Here is a 23,375-nt window from a genome sequence, read left to right as displayed (position 1 = left end):
TACTGTGTTGCTGTTGCTCTGCTCCTATACATCAAATTCTGTCTCTCATCCACTGGAATTGTTCCTTCCCAGCTGCCGGAGAGAAAAGGACAAAGCCTCCTGACATCTTGCAGTGTGTTAAACCAGTGCATTGGTTCAGCGAAAGGAGTCCTTTACCCTCAAGCCAGCCAACCTTCCGCAGTGCCAAAACCTGGGTACAGAGGGACGGAGGCACAACTACGGCACTAGCCTGAAATGCTTCTGATGGTGCTGTAAGCTCAGCATCTAACATTCCCAGCATGTGAGCAGAGGGAAGTGGTGAGCGTGGTACAGTGTAGAAGGGAAGAGAGGGAAATTGGAGCCTTGTCGTCAGTATTTCCGGTGCAGATACAATCTCCGCCACCCCCACCTCCTGCCTCAAACCGCTTCCTATTAAACATCATAAAATAATGGGCTCCAAAGTCACCAGTGCCATTTAAAGTCAAGGAAGCGTAAGACGCAAATCATCTAACCGATGGAGTGTCACCGGAACCTGCTGGTGCTTTTTCTTTGGATGCGCACAGTATGGAGGCTGGATGGTAAGAACTTTTATATATAAGTTGCTGTGAAGAGGATACAAAGAGTCTGCTCAAGGATATCGATAGCTTAGGTAAGTGGGCAAAAAAATTGGCAGATGGAGTATAATGTGGGAAAATGTGCGGTTATCCACTTTGGCTGAAAGAATAGAAAAGCAGAATATTACTTACACGGGGAGGGACTGTACAATGCTGTGATATAAAGGGACCTGGATGTCCTTGTACATGAATCACAAAACGTTTACATGCATGGATAGCTAATAATTAGGAAGATAAATGGAATGTTGGACTTTATTGCAAGGGAGATGGAGTCTAAAAGTAAGGAAGTCTTGCCATAGCTGTACAGGGCATTGGTGAGATTGCAGCAAGAATACTGTGTACAGTTTTCATTATCTTACTTAAGGATATTTTTGCATTGGAGGCAGTTCAGAGATGGTTCACAGGGTTGATTCCTGGGAAGAGAGGATTTCTCTTATAATGAAAGATTGGGCATGTTGGGCCTGTACTCATTGGAGTTTAGAAGAAGGAGAGGAATTCTTATTGAAATATATATGATTCTGAGGAGGCTTCAGAGGGTAGCTACTAAAAAGATATTTTCTCTCATGTGAGGAATCTAGAATGAGGGATACAGTTTAAAAATGAGGGCTTTCCCATTTGAGATGGAGATGAAGAAAAAGTTCTTCTCACCGAGGGTTGTTAGTGTTTGGAATTCTCTTCCCAGCAAGCAGTGGAGGCTGGGTCATTGAGTGTATTCAAAGCTGAGTTAGACAGATTTTGGATTGACAAAGGAGTCAATGTTATGGGGGGGGGGGGCAGGCAGAAAAGAGGAGTTAAGCCCCAACCAGATCACCCATGATCTTCATAAATGGTGGAACAGACCTTGGGAGTGGGGGAGTGGGCGGGGGGAGGAGGGGGCGGGGGGGAGGAGGGGGGGGGGGGTGCTACGTGCTACTCTGCTCCTATTTCTTATGTTTCCTCTTTAGAATTTAGAACAGTACAGCACAGAACAGGCCCTTCAGCCCTCGATGTTGTGCCGAGCAATGATCACCCTACTCAAACTCACGTATCCACCCTATACCCGTAACCCAACAACTCCCCCTTAACCTTACTTTTTAGGACACTACGGGCAATTAGCATGGCCAATCCACCTAACCCGCACATCTTTGGACTGTGGGAGGAAACCGGAGCACCCGGAGGAAACCCACGCGCACACGGGGAGGACGTGCAGACTCCGCACAGTGACCCAGCCGGGAACCGAACCTGGGACCCTGGAGCTGTGAAGCATTGATGCTAACCACTATGCTACCGTGCTGCTCTTAGAGAATATTTATAACCCTGGATGTCTCAAAAAACAGCATCACCTGTATAATTCTCTCGTAAAAACCTTGGCGAGGTGCCCACACCCACCTACCCAGACTTCATGGATTCATGCTGGGTTAGCAATCTGAGTTCAGGAGAGTGAGGGAGAAACTATTGGGTCAGCAGGACTCTGGCTGCAAAGAGCCAAGACTCCTCTTCTGGTGGTCTTCCAGTGGGACACCATTCAGAAATGTGTCCACATCGACCTTGGAGAGGAGAGAAGCCAGTAGTGATGGATAAGAGTCTGTGCATTTAAAATGGAATGTTGAAAACTGTAGCAATTAAAAGAATAAAGGGTCAGGACCTTTCATGTCCTTGGGATGTCTGAAAGAATGCGAAAGGGCACTTGTTGCTAGGTGTGCACAGCAAACTCCCATGAAGATTAATTATATGAATGAACAACTAATCTGTTTTAGGTGCTGGTTAAGGACTAAATATTGGCCAAGCAACTAGGGAGAGCTCCCCTGCTCTCCTTTGAATAGTATGTTGGGTCCGCTATACCCACATCAGAGGGCAGTTGGGGCTTTGGTTTAACATCTCAGCCAGAAATAAACAACTTAAAGCATCCATTGATCATTTCCATGGGATGAATTTGGTGAAATTACTTCTATTTAACATAGAACATACAGTGCAGAAGGAGGCCATTCGGTCCATCGAGTCTGCACCAGCCCACTTAAGCCCTCACTTCCACCTTATCCCCGTTAATATTTACGAGCAAATTCCATTGATTAAAAGGATTAATGGCAGTATGGATACACAGGAGGCTGAGTGACAGGAAAAGGTAGCAGTGAATTATTGTTTATGGCACTGGAGGAAACTATACTTTGGAGTTTCCCATGGGTCAGGACGGTGGTCCTGTGGCGCAGTCGATAGCGTCCCTGCCTCTGAGCCACAAACTCTGGGTTTGAGTCCCACCTGAGGACTTGATGGGCAAGGAAGGTGCGTTCACAATGCAGTATCAACCTGTGGAATCCTTCCAACACACCAATGGCTGGCGGCAAGAGTGGGAGAGCCTCCTGGTCAGACATGCCTGATTCGGAGTGGTGCCCCTCAAACTGTAAACCTCTGGCGACAGACTAGCGACCTGTTCCAGAAATTGCTAGCTTTGAAACAGATGAAAGTTGGCCTTAGTGCACCACTAGGTGTGGGAAGAGAATTGGAAATGGTCGGTACTCATTTTTTAAACACATATATTAAGGACTTGGACTTAGCGCATAATTTCCAAATTTGTTGACGACACAAAACATGGAAATATTGTGAACTGTGAGAAGCATAGCGATAGACTTCAAGAACTCAGAGGCTGGTGGAATGGGCGGACATGTGGCAGATGAAATTTACTGCAAAGAAGCGTGAAGTGATACATTTTGGTAGAAAGAATGAAGAGAGACAATATAAATTAAAATATACAATTCTAAAAGGGAGCTGGAACAGAGAGAGCTGGGGGTAGATGTGCACAAGTAGCTGAAGGTACCAGGGCAAATTGAGAAAACTTTTTAAAAGGCATACAAGATCCTGTGTTTATAAATAGAAGTAATATGTAAAAAAGCAGGTACGTTTATGATGAATTTTTATAAACTGGAGTATTGTGTGCAGTTCTGGGCACATCACCTTGGGAAGGATGCAATGGCCCTTGAAACAGGTGTGGAGAAGATTTATGAAAATGGTTGCAGGGATGAAAGACTTCAGTTATGAGGATAGATTTGAGAAGCAAGTTTTTTTTTTTAGGGAAGTGAAGTTTGAGAGGGGATTTGACAATTCAAAATCATAAGGGGCCTGGAAAAATGGAGAGAAATTGTTTCCATTGGTAGAAGGGTCAAGAACCAAAGGCGAAAGATCCAAGCAACTTGAGGAGACGTTTCTTACACAGCAAGCGGTTACGATTTGGAACGTACTGCCTAAAAGAGTGAAGTCAGATTCAATTGTGGCTTTTATTAAGTGATTGGATAAGCACCTGCAGTGAACAAATTGCAGGACTTTGGGCAAGCAGAGGGGATGTGGAGCCCAGCCTAGTTGCTCTTTGCAGAGAGCCATCACTGGCTGAATGAGCTCCTTCTATGCTGGAACCATTGTACAATTCTATTCCATAAGAATAAGGAAGCAAAAATATAACTACCAACAGATCAAGTAAAGAATTTCGGAAGAATTCCTTTATATAGAGCGGTGAGAATATGGAACTTGCTGCAATATGGAGTTACTGAAGCACAGAGCATTGAAAGAATTAAGGGGAATCTTAATAGCCGCAAAATGGAGAAGGGATTAGAGGATTATACCCATTTGAATCGGTGGAGGCTGATGTGGATTGTAAACACAGGCAGAAACCTATGGTATAGATTCAATGCTATCTCACAGATTGAGGAAGACAATGGAGTGAGGCTTCAACTGCTAATATTGGAATCAATCCCACAAGTCCAAAGGGAGGTAATAATGGACAGTGTCACAAGAAGTGGGAGATTTTTCACATTGAACAAATCTGTATCATTTTCAATGTGAGATAATAAAAGGGAAATTCATGATATTGTTGCATGAATGTTTGATATGCCCATTATCAAATTCCACTTCCCACCGTTTAATGGGTCAGACTAACACTGTTCCAGCAAACCAGGTTATGAACAGAATCTAAAAGAAAGATTTGCTGTTATACTAGCGATTTGAAGATTCTCAGAACGCATTGAAGACAGGGAAGTGCTTTTTGAAGTTTTCTCATTGTTGTAATGGAAGCAGAGCAGCCCTTGAATGAATGTGGAGGGGTAAGAAATGGTTGTGGCCCCAGAAGAACTGATGAGTTGTTGTTTTCTGTGGAACTGCTCCCACTGGGGAGGAAGAGAAAATAAACCAAGATGCAAAGATTGCAATCTGTAAAATTATTGCTGTCTTGTTTCCGTACTGAACAATAAATGACGTCATATGAGATAGTGTTAATATTCCATCAACGATTATTTTTACGAAATTAATTTTCACTTATCTCCTTCCTCATGCATTGTCAGAAAATTTCAGAAATGCTTCAAGTTTGGAAGTTCTAGAAGCGATAAACCACAGTGAAAGACTTCACCACACTGTGAGATCCTCTTCACACATTGAACCAGCATCAATTGTGCTGATCATTGGAATGTGTGGATGAGATCATTGGTCATTTGTTAGAGAGGTCCCGATAACTTTTGCATTAATGAACTTGATGGACCGCAATAGAGCCTTCAACTCACTGAAACCTGCCCTTCTATGCGAGGCTGGGCAGTGAGCATTTGAAGATTATTTAACTGTGTGAGGCAGGACATTGCAGCAGAACATTAAGGCAACATTTACTCATCCCCAACTTGTAACCGGAGTTCAGGAAAAGTGACAAGGGTAAACTTCTGCTTTCTGAGTAAACGTTGTGAGTTTAGGTACAATTCTAGACTGACACTCCACTGAAGTAATACTCATACTACTCTGTCAGCTGTGCTGTCTTTCAGATGGGCGGGATTCTCCCCTACCCGGCGGGGCGACGGGTCCCGTCGGGATGGAGTGGCGTGAACCACTCAGGCTTCGGGCCGCACCAAAGGTTCGTAATCCCCCGCACCTTCAGGGGCTAGGCCCGCCCCGGACTGGTTAATGCCCCACTAGCCAGCCGGAAAGGGGCTTGGCACCACGCCAACCGGCGCCGAAGGGCCTCTGCTGGCCGGCACGTGTTGGCGCATGCGTGGGAGCGCCAGCGCATGCTGGTGTCATCCCCGCGCATGCGCAGAGAGTATTGTTTCCACACCGTGAATGGCGGACCGGTACAGCCTCTGGTGTGGAAGGATAGAGTGCCCCCACGGCACAGGCCCGCCCACGGATCGGTGAGCCCCGATCGTGGGCCAGGCCACCGTGGGGGCACCTCCCGGGGCCAGATCCCCCCACGCCCCCCCAAGAACCTCAGAGCCTGCCCACGCCGACAGGTCCCGCCGGTAAGGGACCTACTCCAATTTACGTCGGCGGGACTGGCAAAAGACGGGCAGGACTTCAGCCCATCACAGGCCGGAGAATTCGGGCAGCCCCAGCGCCCATTGAGTCGCACCGGACCCCGCCATTCTCCGAGGCGGGCGGCGCGACTCACGCTGTGCCGATTTTTGGGGGGCCGGAGAATTAGGAGGATGGCGGGGGCCCACTTGTCCTCTCAGGTCCCACGCCACTATTTCAAAATGAACAATATTTATCCCTCAGAGATTGCCAAAATCAGATCATCTGTTACTTTTTTCACTGCTGCTCATCGGGTCTTGGTCTGCACAAAATGGCTGGTGTGCCTTTGTCCTGCATTACAACAGTGAATACCGTTCAAAAGCACTTCACATCTCTCTGTTTTACTTTGCTTCTATCTCTGTCTCTCTCCAACAAGAGGTTGTAGTGGCTTATTTCTCTCTCTTTAGTTCAAGCGGCTTAGCCCAGTACATTATGAATCCACTCGCTTGTGTTTAATATAATATTTCCATGGTGATAGTAATTGTTCTCACTGATTGTACTGCTTTTATAAAATTATGAACGGCATCTGTGGTTAAAATTCAAAGTTGCTGATTGTCTACTGGTGGGAGACCAACAGCATGTAGACCTCACTTTTGCCAAGTCCTGGTCCTAGTGTGCTAACAAGTCTTGCCCATATTCGTACATCCTGATTATGCTATAAATGTGTTCCCTCCAGTCCACAACATCTGTACACCTGATTGCTGGGACATCTTGGTCCATGTTCCACCCCTGAGAAAGTGATAGATTAGTACTCCTTGCCATCGTAAATATATCCTAGGGGGATGGGGTCATTGTATTTCAGCACGAACAAGAGATTCCTCCAACTCAATACCTATCCCTTAAACATCACCGAAAAACAGATTATGTTATTTATCTCCTTATGTTTGTGGGGACCATGCGATCCAAAATAGCTGGTGCATTTTTTCTATATTACAACTGCAATTGCAGTTCAAAGGCACTTCCTCTTTTTCTTTCTCTCTCTTTCACGCTCTGCGGTACTCCTGGACCAAAGAAATGTGTCTGAAAGGGGCCAGTTGGGGGAGTGGAGCTGATTTGTGTTTCTACAGTTTGATAGTGCCGGGGAAAAGGCCCTACACCCTGCCAGGGAGTGGGATTGCAGAGGCTCTAGATGGTCCTTCGATCTGTCACCAACAAGGAAGGAGCCCACAATTTTTCTTTTTAAAGAACACAAACTAAAACAGACATTTTGAGGTATTTCTTCAACTTGCCACCCAAAGTTGAGGATTTGTCACTCACAATAGAAAGTACCTGATTTTAATTTCCAGACTAAGGAGGAAAATCAAACAGTTTCCCTCATGGCTGGTTGATATGCAATGCCAGGTTTGCAACCACAGCGGTAAATTGATGATCCCATCTCAAAGTATCTGTCCTGTTCTTGCTGCATTTCGTACACTTTCTGAAGTTGATATATCGAGGGAAATTTTAACCTGGCCACCCCACAGGAAATATATAAGTTTTAGTTTCAATGACGAAGAATGAAATTGGGTCAGGTGTGATGCAGGGAATAAATTTGGGCAGCATCAGCCAGATAAGGAAAACAATTGGGAGCAAAATCCAACAATAATAATTGATTATATTGAACAGGAATGATTGATTAAAATAAATATAACACTTTGAACAGGATTAATTGATTATAATGGGTTTAACGCATTGAGCAGGAGTGATTATTTAGAATAGATACAGCAAATTGAACAGGAATGATTGATCCTAATGGATTTACACATTGAACGGGAATGATTGATTTTTCTTCCTCTCTTTCCTTGTAGCTGGACTAAGCATTTCCCAGCCTGTGTTGCTGGAGGTGGAAAGCACTGGTGAGGCCACCCTGCAATGTCTCGACAGCTGCGATGAAAAATCAGAACTAAAGTTAACAATTCTCAAAGGAAAGGATAAAATTGTGATCTGCACTGGGACAATAAATGCATCCACACACTCTGTCGACTCTCAAGGACTCCTTCAGTGCCAGATTAATCAGAAGCAAAAGATTCTCTCTGCCACTTTATGTGGTTTTAACTCATCATTTATTGACAACTATTTCTGCCAGATCGAAAAATTGTACCCACCGCCTTATGAGAAGAAACAAGGAGACGGGACCATCATCTATACCAGAAATAGAAATTGTGAGAAATATGATGGCATTTTTGGATTTATACAGTTTTTGCGTTAATTTGTGTACTCATTAATAAGTTTGCACTGGGTAATCGGGTACCTTGGGTTACAAACAAACACTTCCAGAGCAGATGCAGCACAGGTTAGATACAGGGTAAAGTTCCCTTTGTACTTCTCCAGCAGAGCTTCAGGCTCAATGTCAGAAGAGAATCTTCAGTATACATGTATGACAGTTAGCCCTTCCCCACATTAGTCATCTGGTGGTCTTTCTGTCTCAAACTGCCAAATTATGCTGAATTATAGATTGTTATGGACAAGTCCATGAAAAATTGGATTAAGAGATTGTGATTTCATATTTTTACACAGCTAATCTGTTTAGAACATAAAGTGCCAATGAAAATCACAAATCTGTGCGACTGTAAGGACAGCATTTTATCAGTTCCTCAACAAACTTGCTGAGCGAAATTAATCAAATTGCACCAGATAAATTGCCAACCCTTCACTTAATCCCCTCAGCAAAGGAGAATTTGAAACTCACTGGGTGGAATTTCTCAATTTTTCTTCTAAGTGCTGGGCCAGACGTATAGCTCGCCTGCTGCATGTTCAACTTTTCTCGTCATATTGTCCAACACTCAAAAGAAAAAGATCTTGGAGATGTGTCCCATGCAGTCTGACTGGCGGGGCGAGGGCCTTAAAGAGCCAGCAACGCCTGCTTTCCAGAGACCAGGGGCCATTTTTGTTTTGTAAAACATTTTATTAAGGTATTTAGAATTTTATAATAATAACAGTAAACAGTAGAAATGCACATATAAACATAGTGCATAAACTATCTTCATCCCTAACAAATCCCACCTACCCTAAACAGAAAATAGCCTAACTCCCACCCCCCCACCCCCCCCCCCCCCCCCCCCCCCCAAGCCTTCCCCCCCCCCCAGCCTTTTTCTTATTGCCTCTGCTGACAGTTTGTTCTCCCCGAAGAAGTCGACAAGCGGCAGCCACCTCCGGACGAATCCTATCATTGACCCTCTTAAGGCAAACGTAATTTTCTCAAGTCTGAGAAACCAGGCCATATCGATAACCCAGATCTCTGATTTCGGGGGCTTTGAGTCCCTCCATGCTAGCAATATCCGTCTCCGGGCTACCAAGAAGAAAAATGCCACGACATCGGCCTCTCTCGCCCCCTGGACTCCAAGATCTTCCGACACTCCAAAAATCGCCACCTCTGGACTCGGCACCACCCTTGTTTTTAGCACCATGGACATGACATCTGCAAACCCCTGCCAGAATCCCCTTAGCTTCGGGCATGCCCAAAACATATGGCCATGGTTTGCTGGCCCCCCCGCACACCTCGCACACCTGTCCTCTACCCCAAAAAACTTGCTCATCCGGGCCACCGTCATGTGTGCCCAGTGTACCACCTTGAATTGTATCAGGCTGAGCCTGGCACATGATGAGGACGTGTTGACTCTACTCAACGCATCCGCCCACAGACACGCCTCTATCTCCCCACTAGCTCATCTTCCCATTTGGACTTTAACTCCTCTATCTGAGTTACCTCCGACTCCTTGAGTTCTTTATAGATATCCGAGACCTTCCCCTCTCCCACCCCTCGTTCTAGAAACTACCCAGTCTTGTATCCCCCGTGGCGGTAGGAGTGAAAAGGTTGAAACCTGCCTTCGCAAAATATCCGGTGTCTGCAATATCTAAACCCATTCCCTTCCGGCAATTCAAACTTCTCCTCTAAATCCTTCAAACAGGATCTCCAGCACTCAAAATAAAAACATACAAACCCCTATGCACATGGAGACCCCCTTCCTCCACGCACATGGGACCCCCTTCCCCTCCCCATGGATATGGGGAACCCCCACCATGGAGATCCCCAGAGGAAAACTCCGCTCGCACTTCTTCTTGGCACTGCTCCTTGGCAGAGGCCTGGCAATGCTAAGGCATTGCCTGGGCATGTCTCCTTCCCCCTTGGAGCTACACTTGGCATGGTCTCTTCACCTGGTTCATGTTTCTCCAGACCTGTTGTAAAACCCGCGAACATGATGTGAAATTGGTGAGGGGGGGCAATCCCAATCATACTGCAGGGAAGCCTACTCATGAGATGATGATGTATTTAAATGAGGTTGCCGATTGCTGGGTGGGAATCTCATTACGTCAATGACAGGGGGTGGAGACGATCACACCGCAAGATCTCGCCAGTGAGAATCTCGCTTTTGGCCCATATTGCCATTTGCACTTTGTGAAAATCCTGGCACTATCTTACTTTGAGAAAAGGACTTAATTTATTAATTTGTCTCTCAAACCATTTGCACAAACTGGTTTGAATTATAGGAAACAAGTGATGGCAGGAACCCAGAACAAAATGGATAGTTATCATGTTAGGTCCTTCCACTCATGGTGATCAGACACCCTTCTCCACTTACTCTCACTGAACACATGCCCAGGATTCTAAGAATGAACGGTTTTCAGAGTTACATTTTAGAACATAAGGACTTGAAGAGACCATTCAGCCCATTGAAATTTCTCTGCCAGCTGGAGATCAGTGGGTAGGACTGTTGTCTCTGAGTCAGAATGTCTGTGGTTTCAAGACCCACTCCAGATACTTATCCATAGGAGTTCTAGGCTAACACTCTAGTGCAGCCCTCAGGGAATATTATACTGTTGGAGAGTCTACCTTTTAAATGAGACATGAAACTGGGGGCCCATTTTCTCTTTCAGGTGATGTAAAGCATCCCATGGCAGTAGAGAAGAGAGTTATCTCTGGTGCCCTGGCCAATATTTATTCCTCAAACAACAGCCCCAAAACGGATTCTCTGGTCATTATCATGTTGTTGTATGTGAAATCCTGCGATATGCAAATTGGCTGCCATGTTTCCTGCATTACAGGAGCAATTATACCACACATTGGCTGTTAAGTGTTTGGGGATGTGAAAGGTGCCATATAAATGCAGGTTTCTCTTTTGCCATGCAGTTAAATCATGGTTGAAATGTACCTCAACTCTATTTACCCGTCTTTGTCCCATATCCCTAACTAACCCAACCCAACAAAAAGAAAATCAATTCCAGACTTTAAAATATAATTCTTCCAGCACCCACAGCTCGTTTTGGGTGGGTGGGGAGAGAGACTCTCAATTTTCTCCCGTCATCTAAAAAATTACTCCCTGAATTCACTCCTGAATGGTCCAAACTAATTCCAAAATCTTTCCTCCTTTTTCTGGATTCCCCCAACAGATGGAATGGCTTGTCCATGTCTGCCCTGTGAAGTACCTTGATTAGTTCCATAGGGATGCCACAGACTCTGTTTTGAAGGCATTTCTGGGCATTTTAGAACATCTGGCCTTGAATACACATCTAAGTTTCAAGAATTAAAGCTCACATGTTTTGTTTATATTTACATACATGAGATGACAAGGAACCTCAATATCCGATGTGCCTTCAATCCATATTTGTGGTTGTGTTTCAGGTTCCCAATTATTATTGTTCTTGACCATGGGAATTCTCGGTGGCCTTACTCTGTTTTCCATGATCTACAGCATTGTGCTGACCTTGATGAGCTGCAGACCTAAAGTAAGTACCAAAGGAGACATCAGTAACATCACAAATATAAATATGGCCAAGCGAAGGTTTCGGCACATTCTTTCATAGGAAGCTACACACTGCAGCATCTAACTACTTCTCAAGTGACTCCAGAGCTTTTGTCTCCCAACACCAGTAGGTGCTGTTTGCTTTCAGTGTTAACGTTTCCCGACAGCATTCCCAAACATGGCAACATGGCATTTACCAGTTTTCTCCTTTATCTTGAAACAGTTCTTCACATTAATCTTTTCTTAATCTCCTCCCTGACTGGTCCCTTGCGTGGGCTCTTGTTGAGGCTGACTATGGGCCCCAGGAAGACACACCCACTCCACCAGAGCTGGGACATAACTCCCTTTAACATTTGTGAATGGGTATTTCCATAACACTTCTGAAAAAGGCACAGTGGGGAGATATGGGAGCAGTTCTGAGGAACTTTCAACAATGTTTTTCCAAACATTTTGTTCCAGATCAATTCTCCAGATGCCTGAGGATCAAACCAAAGCTTTCTCTGCATCCCTCCCAGGTCTTTGTGGCCAGATCTGGATGTAGTGTTCAAGATGCAACCTCACCAGAGCCCTGTGGAGAATCCTCACAGCCTTTTCCAATTTATATTCTAAAGACTGTATTTTTAAAAATTCATTTTGCGGGATGTGAGCGTCGCTGGTTAGGCCAGCATTTATTGCCCATCCCTAGTTGCTCTTCAGAAGGTGGTGGTGAGTTACCTTCTTGAACTGCTGCAGTCCTTGAGGTGCAGGTACACCCACTGTGCTGTTAGGGAGGCAGTTCCAAGATATTGCACCAGTGACAGTAAAGGAACAGCAATATATCTCCAAGTCAGGGTGGTGAGTGACTTGTAGGGGAATCTCCAGGTGGTGGGGTTCCCAGGTATCAGCTGCTCATGTCATTCTAGGTGGTAGTGGCAGTGGGTTTGAAGGTGCTGTCTAAGGAACCTTGGTGAGTTTCTGCAATGCATCTTGTAGATGGTACACACGGCTGCCACTGTTCATCGGTGATGGAGGGTTTAAATGTTTGTGGAAGGAGGAGCAATCAAGCGAGCTGCTTTGTTCTGGATGGTGTCGAGATTTTTGACTGTTGTTGGAGCTACACTCATCCAGGTAAATGGAGAGTACTCCATTACACACTCCTGACTTGAATGAAATGAAAATCGCTTATTGTCATAAGTAGGCTTCAAATGAAGTTACTGTGAAAAGCCCGTAGTCGCCACATTCCGGTGCCTGTTCAGGGAGGCTGGTACAGGAATTGAACCGTGCTGCTGGCCTGCCTTGGTCTGCTTTCAAAGCCAGCGATTTATCCCAGTGTGCTAAACCAACACTATGGGGCAAGGGTTACTTGCCATAGGATTCCTAGCCTTTGACTTGCCCTGGTAGCCACAGTATTACTTTGGCTAGTCCAGTTCAGTTTCTGATCAATGGTAACCCCAGGATGTTGATTGTGGGGGATTCAGCGATGGTAATGCCACTGAATGTCAAGGCATGAGGCGGTGGTTCGATCCTCTCTTGTAGGAGATGGTCATTGCCTGGCACTTGTGTGGCGTCAATGTAACTTGCCACCTGTCAGCCCAAGCCTGATATTCATTATCTGAGGAGTCGCAAATGGTGCTGAACATTGTGCAGTCATCTGCGAACATCCCCACTTCTGACCTTATGATGGAAGGGAGATCATTGATGAAGGAGCTAAAGATGGTTGGGCCTAGGACACTACCCTGAGGAACTCCTACAGTGATGTCCTGGAGCTGAGATGATTGACCTCCAACAACCACAACCATCTTCCTTTGTGCCAGGTGTGTCTCCAACCAGTGGAGAGTTTTCACCCTGATTCCCATTGACTCCATAGTATCATAGTATCATCGAATTTACAGTTCAGAAGTAGGCCATTCGGCCCATCGAGTCTGCACAGGCCCTTGGAAAGAGCACCCCACTTAAGTCACACCTCCCCCTATTCACGTAACCCAATAACCTCACCTCAACTTTCTTTTTGACACTTAAATTGGCAATTTATCATGGCCAATCTACCTAACATGCACATGTTTGGACTGTGGGAGGAAACTGGAGCACCGGAGGAAATCCACGGAGACATGGGGAGAACGTGCAAACTCCGCACAGACAGTGACCCAAGCCGGAATCGAACCTGGGACCCTGGAGCTGCAAAGCAACAGTGCTAACCACTGTGCTACTGTGCCATCCAGTTTAGCTGGAGCTCCTTGATGTCATATTTAGTCAAGTGCTGCCTTGATCTCAAGGGCAGTCACTCTCACCTCACTTCTGGCATTCAGCTCTTTTGTCCATGTCTGAACCAAGGCTGTAATGAGGTCAGGAGCTGGCGGAACCCAAACTGAGTGAACAGGTTATTGCTGAGTAAGTGCCGCTAGATAGCACTGTTGATGACTCCTTCCATCACTTTGATGGTGGAGAGTAGACTGATAGGGCGGTAGTTGTCCACATTCTCTCCATTCAATAAATCTCCCCAACATGATCCCAGAGACACTCAGTACATCTCAGCAGGATTAATCCATGGGACACTCCATTCAGGAAGCATGGATCCCTGACACTCTCCACTCAGTATATTATCCAGCACTGATCCCAAGGACACCCCCATTCTTTGCTCATCTTTCTGAATCCACGCGGGTCAATACTTTGTCGGTTATTTTCATTTGGTAAAACCATGAATCTGTTCCTGATCAAGGAGCATGTTATTTTCCCAGTTGCTGATATTAGACAACTTGACTATAGTTACCAGAGTTTGTTTCAATGGGCGGGATTTTAACACTTTTTTGGCAAAGTGTCATCTGAGCCAGGAGATAGTCTGCCGGAGGCATTGCTGGCTTTTCAGCCTTATTTTAAACAAAAAGTGAAGAAGTGGGTCCCACAGGCAGGCTCAAAAGATCCGGGCACCATTTTTCAAGGGCATCCAATTTTTTAAAAATTGGAACACCCCCTCTCACAAACTCCCCTCTCCCCCCCAACACCACAGAGATCTCTCCCCTACTAAGGAAATCCCCCAGCACCTCCCTCATGGAACCCTGCCCAACCCCTCTCCGCCCCAGGCACTGCTCCCTGCCATTGCGGTGCCATACCAGGTTACTGCTTGGGGCATGACCCTCTCCCCCTCGGGCTGTACTCACCTATGCACCTCCAGTGGGCTCTGCCCGCCAGGTGCATGTCATGGGAGAAGCTGTTGTGATTCAATATGAATAGACAATTTAATGTGGGGGGAACTACCAAGCATGTAGGCCTGATGATGATATGTAAATGTACACAAAGTCGGAATTTCGAAGGCATGAGGCGATAGATCGGGGAACTCTGTTGTCGTGAGATCCGTTTTGGGACTTCCATCCTATTCTACGCCCTCCCCACCCTTCTTCTTTTTCGAAAATGGGAGTAGAAAATCCCCACCCCCACCTCCATGTTGTCTTTTTTTGTGAAAATAGCACCAAATGCCAGATTGTTTCCAATCCGGTGAGACCGCCCCTGGACTCATTGGCTTCCTCCTGGTCACCATCAACCCTTTGCAATTTTCTTCTCGCTCTTACTGACAGGTACCAGATACTGCTGGATGGATTGGTTTATTGTCACATGTACCGAGGTACAGTGAAAATTATTTTTCTGCGAACAGCTCAACAGATCATTCAGTACATGAAAAGAAAATAAATAAATACATAATAGGGCAACCACAGGGTACACAATGTAACAACATAAAATACTACATAAATGGGGTGAAGCATACAGGGGGTGTAGTGTTCGTGGAGGGTTGTTTAGGAGTCTGGTGACAGTGGGGAAGAAGCTGTTTTTCAGTCTGTTCATGAGTGTTCTCAGACTTTTGTATCTCCTTCCCAATGGAAGAAGTTGGAAGAGTGAGTAAGCTGGATGGGAGGGATCTTTGATTATGCTGCCCACTTTCCCCAGGCGGTGGGAGGTGTGGACAGAGTCAATGGATGGGAGGCAGGTTTGTGTGATGGACTGGGCGGTGTTCACAACTCTCTGAAGTTTCTTGCGGTCCTGGGCCGAGCAGTTGCCATTCCAGTCTATGATGCAGCCCAATAGGATGCTTTCTATGGTGCATCTGTAAAAGTTGATGAGAATTAATTTGGACATGCCGAATATCCTTAGTTTCCTGAGGAAGTATAGGCGCTGTTGTGCTTTCTTAGTGGTAGCGTCGACGTGGGTGGACCAGGACAGATTTTTGGAGATGCGTTCCCCTAGGAATTTGAAACTGCTAACCATCCCCACCTCGGCCGCGTTGATGCTGACAGGGGTGTGTTCAGTACTTTGCTCCTGAAGTCAATGACAAGCTCTTTAGTTTTGCTGGCATGATGGAAAGATTGTTGTCGCTGCACCACTCCACTAGGTTCTCTATCTCCCTCCTGTATTCTGACTCGTCGTTATTCGAGATCCGGCCCACTATGGTCATATCGTCAGCAAACTTGTAGATGGAGTTGGAACCAAATTGTGCCATGCAGTCGTGTGTGTACAGGGAGTAGAGTAGGGGGCTAAGTACGCAGCCTTGCAGGGCCCCGGTATTGAGGACTATCGTGGAGGAGATGTTGTTTATTCTTACTGTTTGTGATCTGTGGGACAGAAAGTCAAGGATATTGTCCTTCCCTGACCACACAATGATTTAGATTGGAGAATGATTAAGATGTACGTGCAAGCAATCTTAAAACCATTGCTGTGGGAATTTGGGCGAGCCAAGGCTGCCATTCACCACTCGCCACTCCCCTTTTCCTAGGCCGTATGATGCTATGATTTAGAAACCAATCTCCAACATACTTTGGCTGTTATTTTTGCACCCCGGCTCCATCTTGCAAAACTAATTTGTGGGAGGGGCAGAACCACCAAGGGAAAGGCCGATGGGAGTCTAAAGGGGAGTCTAATTGGTCCCTTCTGCTTTTAAAATTCCTATGACATGCTCCTCTGCAGATATAAGATCAGAAATCCTACCCACAGACGCATTAAAAAGCAGTTCATGCCCATACGCCACATACACCTCTTCCCCTGCCCCCACACACAGGGCAACAGATGTGACAGTGGAGTTAAGGAACAGTGTGAAAGATTAACTTCAACTCTGAGAATTTCCTCAGAGAGATATGTGTATCGGTGGCCATGGGAGAACAGGACACCATTTTGAAAAAGACCTGACAATTTTAGATTCTTTTCAGCCGCTGTGTCTGTCCCCAAACCTTGATGTCAATCCATAATTGAGACAAACTGAAGTCATTGGCTGGGATTCTCCCACCTCGTCCGTTGCCGCCCCGCTGCCAGCAAGAACAGAGAATTTGGCGTCCTACCCATTCACTTTCAGCCGGGTCGGAGAGTCCCGGCCATTGTCTTTGTTCCCCACCATGGACTCCATTCTGCCATTACATTGCCATTCCATTTGCTGGCCCACTGCCTGAGGTTGCACCAGACTGTTTGGAACCTCAACCCCCATCTGACTTGAGCTGGGTTTCTGTCTTCATTTCTGTTCCTTCATCAAGCTGTGCGGTGACATAGAGGCTGTGAACTGATATAGACATGTTAACTGAGTGGGCAGGAAGGTGGCAGATGCAGTGTTCTGTGGGGTCATGTAAGGTTTCTCACTTTGGTCAGAAAAGCAGAACGTTTTAAAAGACGTGAAACTTCTAAACCTTGTTGTTCAGAAAGACTTGCAAAGAACACAAAAATAGCAATCAGATACAGCAAGCAATTTGGAAAGCAAATAGTATGTTGGCCTTTATTGCAAGAGGATTGAACACTAAGAATAAGGAAATTATGGAACGATTGTACAGGGCTTTGGTGAGATCATCCCTGGAATATTGGATGGGATTCCCTGATCCTGCGGCTAAGTGTTGGCGCCATCATAAACGCCCCTAGGAGCAGCAATCCTGCACCTCACAGGGGGCCAGCAAGGCACTCGAGCGACTCATGCAGCTCCAGCTGCCGTTAACGGCATCAGGACAGGCACCGTGGGTCTGCGCAATGCGCATTACGGCCGGCGCAAATTCGAGCATGCACACTACGGCCGGTGCAAATTCACGCATGCACACTACGCCGGTGCGAATTCACGCATGCACACTACGCCGGTGCGAATTCACGCATGCACACTATGGCCGGTGCGAATTCACGCATGCACACTACGGCCGGTGCGAATTCACGCATGCACACTACAGCCGGTGCGAATTGGTGCATGGGCATGGGTAGCCTTCTCCGCGCCGGCCCCGCGCAACATGGCGGAGAACTACAGGGGCCAGGCGGGGGAATAACATAGGCCCCCACCAGGACAAGCCGGCCTGCCGACTGTAGGCCCCGATTGTGGGCCAGGCCACCATGGAGGCCTCCCCCCTGGGTCGGATCCCGCCCCCCCCCCCCCCCCCCCCCCACCGGCTGCCCCGCAGGATGAACTCAAGAGGTCCGGCTGGGTAGGACCGCACGTGAACGGTGCCGGCGGTACGCCGTCTATCTCAGCGGCCACTCGGCCCATCATGCGCGGGGATTGTTTTCTTGATAAGGAGAAAATTACGAAATGGGCGAGATAGATGAAGAAGTGCACCTGGGAGGGGAGTGTGCTGAGAACATACCAGGACCTGGGTGTGGAGTGGCAGGCTGGCCTCAACTGGATCATGGCTGCCCTCTACAAGTAGGGGGTGAAGTTTAGGATGATGTACCCTGCTTGTCTGCGGGTCACGCATCAGAATCGTGAGTTTTATTTTGATACGCCGGAGGAGGCGAGTGGGTTATGAGAGACCATGGACCTGGGAGGTATGTGAGGACCTGCACTCTGGAGATGTTAAATGTGGGTTCACAGGATGGGTGGGTTGGTGAATTTATTGCGAATGGGAGCGGAGAGGGTGAGTGTGCTTCCTTTTATATTTGGGTTTCGGGGTGTGTGGGGGGTGAAGGGAGGATTTTGGGAAGGGAGGTAGACGGAGGTCCCAGGTAGGTGCCCCATGCTAGCTGGTTGGTAGTTAACGAGAGCGAAGTGGGGGGTTGACAGGAGGAGCGAGTGCTGGAGAAGGGATGTGTTGGTTTGTTTAGTTTGGTTATGGGGGAGGGGAGGGGTGGGGGGGATGCTGACGTGGGGAATGCTGGGGGTGGCGAAGTTGGTGAAGGAGGGATGGCAGCGGTCACCTTGGGGAGGGCCCGAATGAGTGTGGGACAAGGACCGGGGGTGGTGAGTAAAGAAGGGATATGGCTGACTGGCAAAGAAGATGGAGCCCCCGACCCGATTGATTACGTGGAATGTGCAGGTGCTGAACGGGCCAGTTAAATAGTTGCGTGTTTTCGCACACTTAAAGAGTTTGAAGGTGGACACCATGTTTCTTCAGGAGACACACCTGAAGCTGGGGATCAGAGGAGGCTGAGGAAGGGATGAAGCAGGTGTTCCACTCGGGGCTGGATACGAAGATGAGGGGGCGGGGGGGGGTGGGTGACAGTGCTGGTAAACACAATGGTAGCCTTTGAGGTCAGTAGTATTGTAGCTGACCCTGGCGGCAGGTACGTGATGGTTACCAGAAAGTTGGAGTGGACGCCTGTTTATGCCCATACTAGATGACATGGATTTTCTGAGGTGGGTTTTAGGGAAGATTCCAGACTTGGACATGCATCAGCTGATTATGGGGGGAGATTTCAATATGGTTTTGGATCCTAGCCTGGACCCATCCTGCCCTAGGTCCCTAAACGTTTTGGTTGTGGCAAAAGAGTTGTGAGGTTTATGGAATGCATGAGAGGAGCAGACCTGTGGCGGTTTGGGAGGCCGAGGGCGAAGGAGATTTTCTACTTTCTACATGTACACCGGGTGTACTCCTGGATAGATTGCTTTGCACTGGATAAGGCACTGCTGGCAGGAGTGGTTGGTTCTGCGTATTCAACGATCGTGATTTCTGACCACGTGCCGCACTCTGTGTATCTATGGGGATGCAGGGGGAGGCCTCCTGTTGTATATTTTCAACCCAGTGGGAGTTTGATAGGATCATGGCGCCCTGGGAGAGTTTGACCATTTCTTAGGATATAAATTGAATATGGGAAAAGCGAGGAGTTTCCGATAAATGCCAGGGGGCAGGAGAGGAGGCTGGAGCAGTTGCCGTTCCAGGTGATGGAAGTGAGTTTCTGCTACCTCGGGATGCAGGTGGTGTGGAGTTGGGCCCAGCTGCATAAGTTGAAGTTGGCTCGATTGGTGGAGGGAATGAAGGCAGACTTCAAGAGGTGGGATGTGCTGCCTGTGTCTTTGGCAGGGCGTGTACAGATGGTGAAAACGACAGTGCTGCCCATGTTTGTGTTCGTATTTCAGAATCTTCCGATCTTTGTTCCTAAGTCCATTTTTAGAAAGCTGAATGGGATGATTTTGAGGTTGACGGGGAAGACCCCGAGGGTGAGGAGGGAGTTTCTGAGAAGGAGTCAGCAAAGAGGGGGTGGGGGCTGGCTTTGCCAAGCCTGTTCAATTACAACTGGGCAGCAAACATCGCAATGGTTAGGAAATGGCCGGTGGAGGATGGGTCGGTCTGGTTGTGCTGCAGGTGGGGTCGTGTAGGGGGACCAGTTTGAGGGCATTGTTGTTGGCACCCTTGTCATTCTCACTGGCCTGATACTTTGTATACCTGGTAGTGGTATCAGCATTGAGGGTCTGGAACCAGTGTAGGCAACACTCTGGCCTGGAAGCCAAGTCGCTGTGGGTGCCGATATGTGACAACCATAGGTTTGTGCCAGAGGGCTGGGTGCGAGTTTCTGGGGATGGCAGCAAGTGGGGATAGAGTGCTTCAGGGATTTGTTTATGGGAGGAAAGTTTGCAGGCCTGGAGGAGCTTCAGCAGCTGTATTAGTTGCCTAAGGGAAAGGGGTTCAAGTACCTGCAGGTGAGAGATTTTGTCAGAAAAAAGGTGCTGTCCTTTCCCGAACTGCCACTTCCGGAGCTGCAAGACAAGGTGTTGTCCATTGGGGAGGAGAGAGAGGCAGATATATGTGGAGAGTTGATGGATAGGAAATGGCTCCAGTGGAGGAGGTCAGACACAAGTGGGAGGAAGAGTTGAGGTCAGAGATGGGGGCTGGGTGTGGAGGGAAGCCCTGCAGAGGGTGAAAGCTTCCTCGTCACATGTAAAGTTCAGCCTCATCCAGTTTAAGGTGGCTCTCAGAGTTCACATGAGAGTCTGGAGGATGAGCTGGTTCTATTCGGGGGTGGAGGAGAGTTGTGGGCAGTGTGCGAGGGGCCCGTGAACCATGTGCATATGTTTCGGGTGTGTCCGAGGTTCAGGGGGTTCTGGGAGGGGTTTTCGGATGCCATGTCTGAAATTCTGGGCCGAGGGGTGGCTCTGAGTCCGGAGGTGGCGATATTCGAAGCGTAGGAAGATCTGGGAGTTCCGGTGGGGAGAGAGGCTGATGTCTTGGCCTTTGCCTCCCCGATAGCCCGGAAATGGATTCTGTTGAGTTGTTGGGACTCGGAGCCAGGTGTGGGTGAGTGGTCTGGCAGAATTTTTCCACCAGTTCGTCAGTGGAAGAGGGATTCACCCTGAAGCCGTTTATTGACTTCTTCAAAGTGAATTGAGGCATCAGCGTGGGGGGTGGGGGCATGGGGGCAGGGGTGGGGGTGGTGGGGGGGTGTACGGGGGGCAGGGTTGTTTTGTTTGTTGGGGGAAAATAAAAGGGAACAGGTGGGCTTGGAGGTGATGGGGGGGGGGGGGGGAGGGGGGGTTGAGGGCTGGAGGGTGGGGGGAGGGTAATTTTGTTACTTGTTGCCAAGGTTTGACATTTGTATTTTTGTACATATGAAAATGCCTTCAATAAAAATATTCCTGAAGAAAAACTTTGAATTTGGAGGGTTGTGGATTTGTCGTTGCAGAATATAGTTAAAGCTGAGTTAGATGGATTTTTGGTCCCATATAATGTTGGAGGATATAGGGAGTGGATGGGAAGTGGAATTGAAGCCCACAATCAGCCGTGATCATATTGAATGGTGGAGCAGACTTGATGGGCTGTTCAGTCTTCTCCGGCTCCGAAATCCTTATGTTCCCAAAAACCCCATCCATGCTCTTATTAATTACAGATTCACCAATTCCAATATTCTAATCTGTCCCCTAATTCTCCATACGTTTTAGCTTATCCAAAACTCTGTTGCCAATAATCTGCCTTGCAGCAACACACATGCACTTGTTGCCCCTAACTTCTGTTGTTTCCAGTCCAATAACACATCAGTTTTAAAATTCTGGGGCGGAAGTCTCCATCGCCTGGACACAGCGAGATTGACAAAACCTCAGACCATAAGTAATCTGCGCCGTCAGGAAATCGGCCCATCGGGGGCGGAGCATCAGGGAGGGCCTTCAGGTGACATCCTGAGGCCGTCCCAACGGCATACGGCGTACTTACCAATGATGCCGTTTTGGAGGAGGCGGAGCATCTGAAAAGAGGCACCGCCCCTGATTTCAGCGTCAAAAGGGATTCTCCGCCCAATCGCCGAATGCAATTTCGGCGTCGGCAAGCGGAGAATCCCGCCCTTTGTCTCAGGAACGAAGAATCCTGTTGTTGAACTTTGGTTTAAACCCCTCCATTGCCTCATCCCTCCCATATCTCTTACCTCCTCCAGCCATACAATATTTTGAGACCTTTGCTCTAATTCTGGCCTTTTGTGCTTCCCATCTTTCCTTTGACTCCCATTGGCAGCTCTCCTCTCAGCTATCCAATTGACTTAAACTTTGGAAGTCCCTCCCTAAACGGCTCTGCCTCTTGACTTGACCTTTCTCTTTGCCTTAAAACCTACCTCTTTAACCAAACTCTCAGCCAACCTTGCTTATATGTCCTCTGTGTCGATTATTGCCTGATAATATTTCTGTGAATCATCATAGGATGTAGTTGTGGATTGATTATGATATCTAAATGCAGGTTGTTGCTGTGTACCAAGAGGTGTCTGTGAAGTCACTGCTGTAAACACGGGAAGGTATGGCTTGAAATTACCTTGTAGATATGTTGTTTTTTACAGAAGTTGATAAAGAAAGAAGAAGAGAATTCTGTGTATGAGCGAATGGCCCCCAGCATTGGTGGAGAGCAGAGCAGGAGAAACACCGAGTCGGCCGCCACTCTTTCATGCAGATACTGAAAAAAATTGTTAAACTGGTCGAGCAGGAAGCCTCATTGCAATGGTTTAACCACTTCCATATTTTGTTAAAGCAGAGTTCACATGGTCGGGTTTTGGCATTAGTCTTCAGAGAAAGGTTGCAGTAAGATATAAATACGTTGAAACGCACACTTGCCATTCTCTAACCTGTCAGTCTTGACACCTCGCTTGGGCTGGATTCTCTGATCTTGCAGCTATGTCCACAGGATCGGTCTGGTCTTATGACCAGAAAGTCGCCTCCGCCCCTGCACCGATCCTCCATCCGGTGGAGGGCTAGTAGCCACGCAGCATAAAGCCCCCGGCATTACCTGCAGATATGGACAGAGAATGGCCGGGTCCATGGCCGCGCATGCACATGGCGGCGACCTGCAGCGGGCGTACCCAGCAACATGGCGCCGGCCACACGTGGGCTCGGCCTGCCAAAAACTGCCCCCCTGTAATCTCCCTCGCCACCCCCGGACCACACGCCACAAGACCCCCAGCCCCCGAGAAAAAGGCCCTTCTCCCAGCGGAACGGCTCCCCCCCCCCCGACTGTGGCAGCGCTGGACTCAGTCCACAGCTGCAACGCAAAGTCCCCAAACGCTGTGAGCACACGCGAGGGATGCCATCGGGGACTCGGCCAATCGGGGGTGGAGCATCGGGAGACGGCCACAGGTGACGTCTAGAGGCCCATACGGCGTG

General features: G+C 47.7%; 1 protein-coding gene across 1 annotated transcript; it reads left to right on the top strand.

The window, feature by feature from the left end:
* Positions 1 to 8: 8 nt before the first annotated feature.
* Positions 9 to 23,009, top strand: LOC119958457 (cytotoxic T-lymphocyte protein 4-like). The gene is made up of 4 exons (XM_038787001.1): positions 9 to 557; positions 7,676 to 8,029; positions 11,488 to 11,591; positions 22,559 to 23,009. The coding sequence occupies exons 1-4, from the start codon at positions 494 to 496 to the stop codon at positions 22,673 to 22,675; spliced, it is 639 nt and encodes a 212-aa protein (XP_038642929.1). The 5' UTR covers positions 9 to 493; the 3' UTR covers positions 22,676 to 23,009.
* Positions 23,010 to 23,375: the final 366 nt, after the last annotated feature.

The sequence above is a fragment of the Scyliorhinus canicula genome, chromosome 2 (genome assembly GCF_902713615.1).
Source record: "Scyliorhinus canicula chromosome 2, sScyCan1.1, whole genome shotgun sequence".
Taxonomy (NCBI): Eukaryota; Metazoa; Chordata; class Chondrichthyes; order Carcharhiniformes; family Scyliorhinidae; genus Scyliorhinus; species Scyliorhinus canicula.
This window is presented reverse-complemented; position numbering and strand designations above follow the sequence as displayed.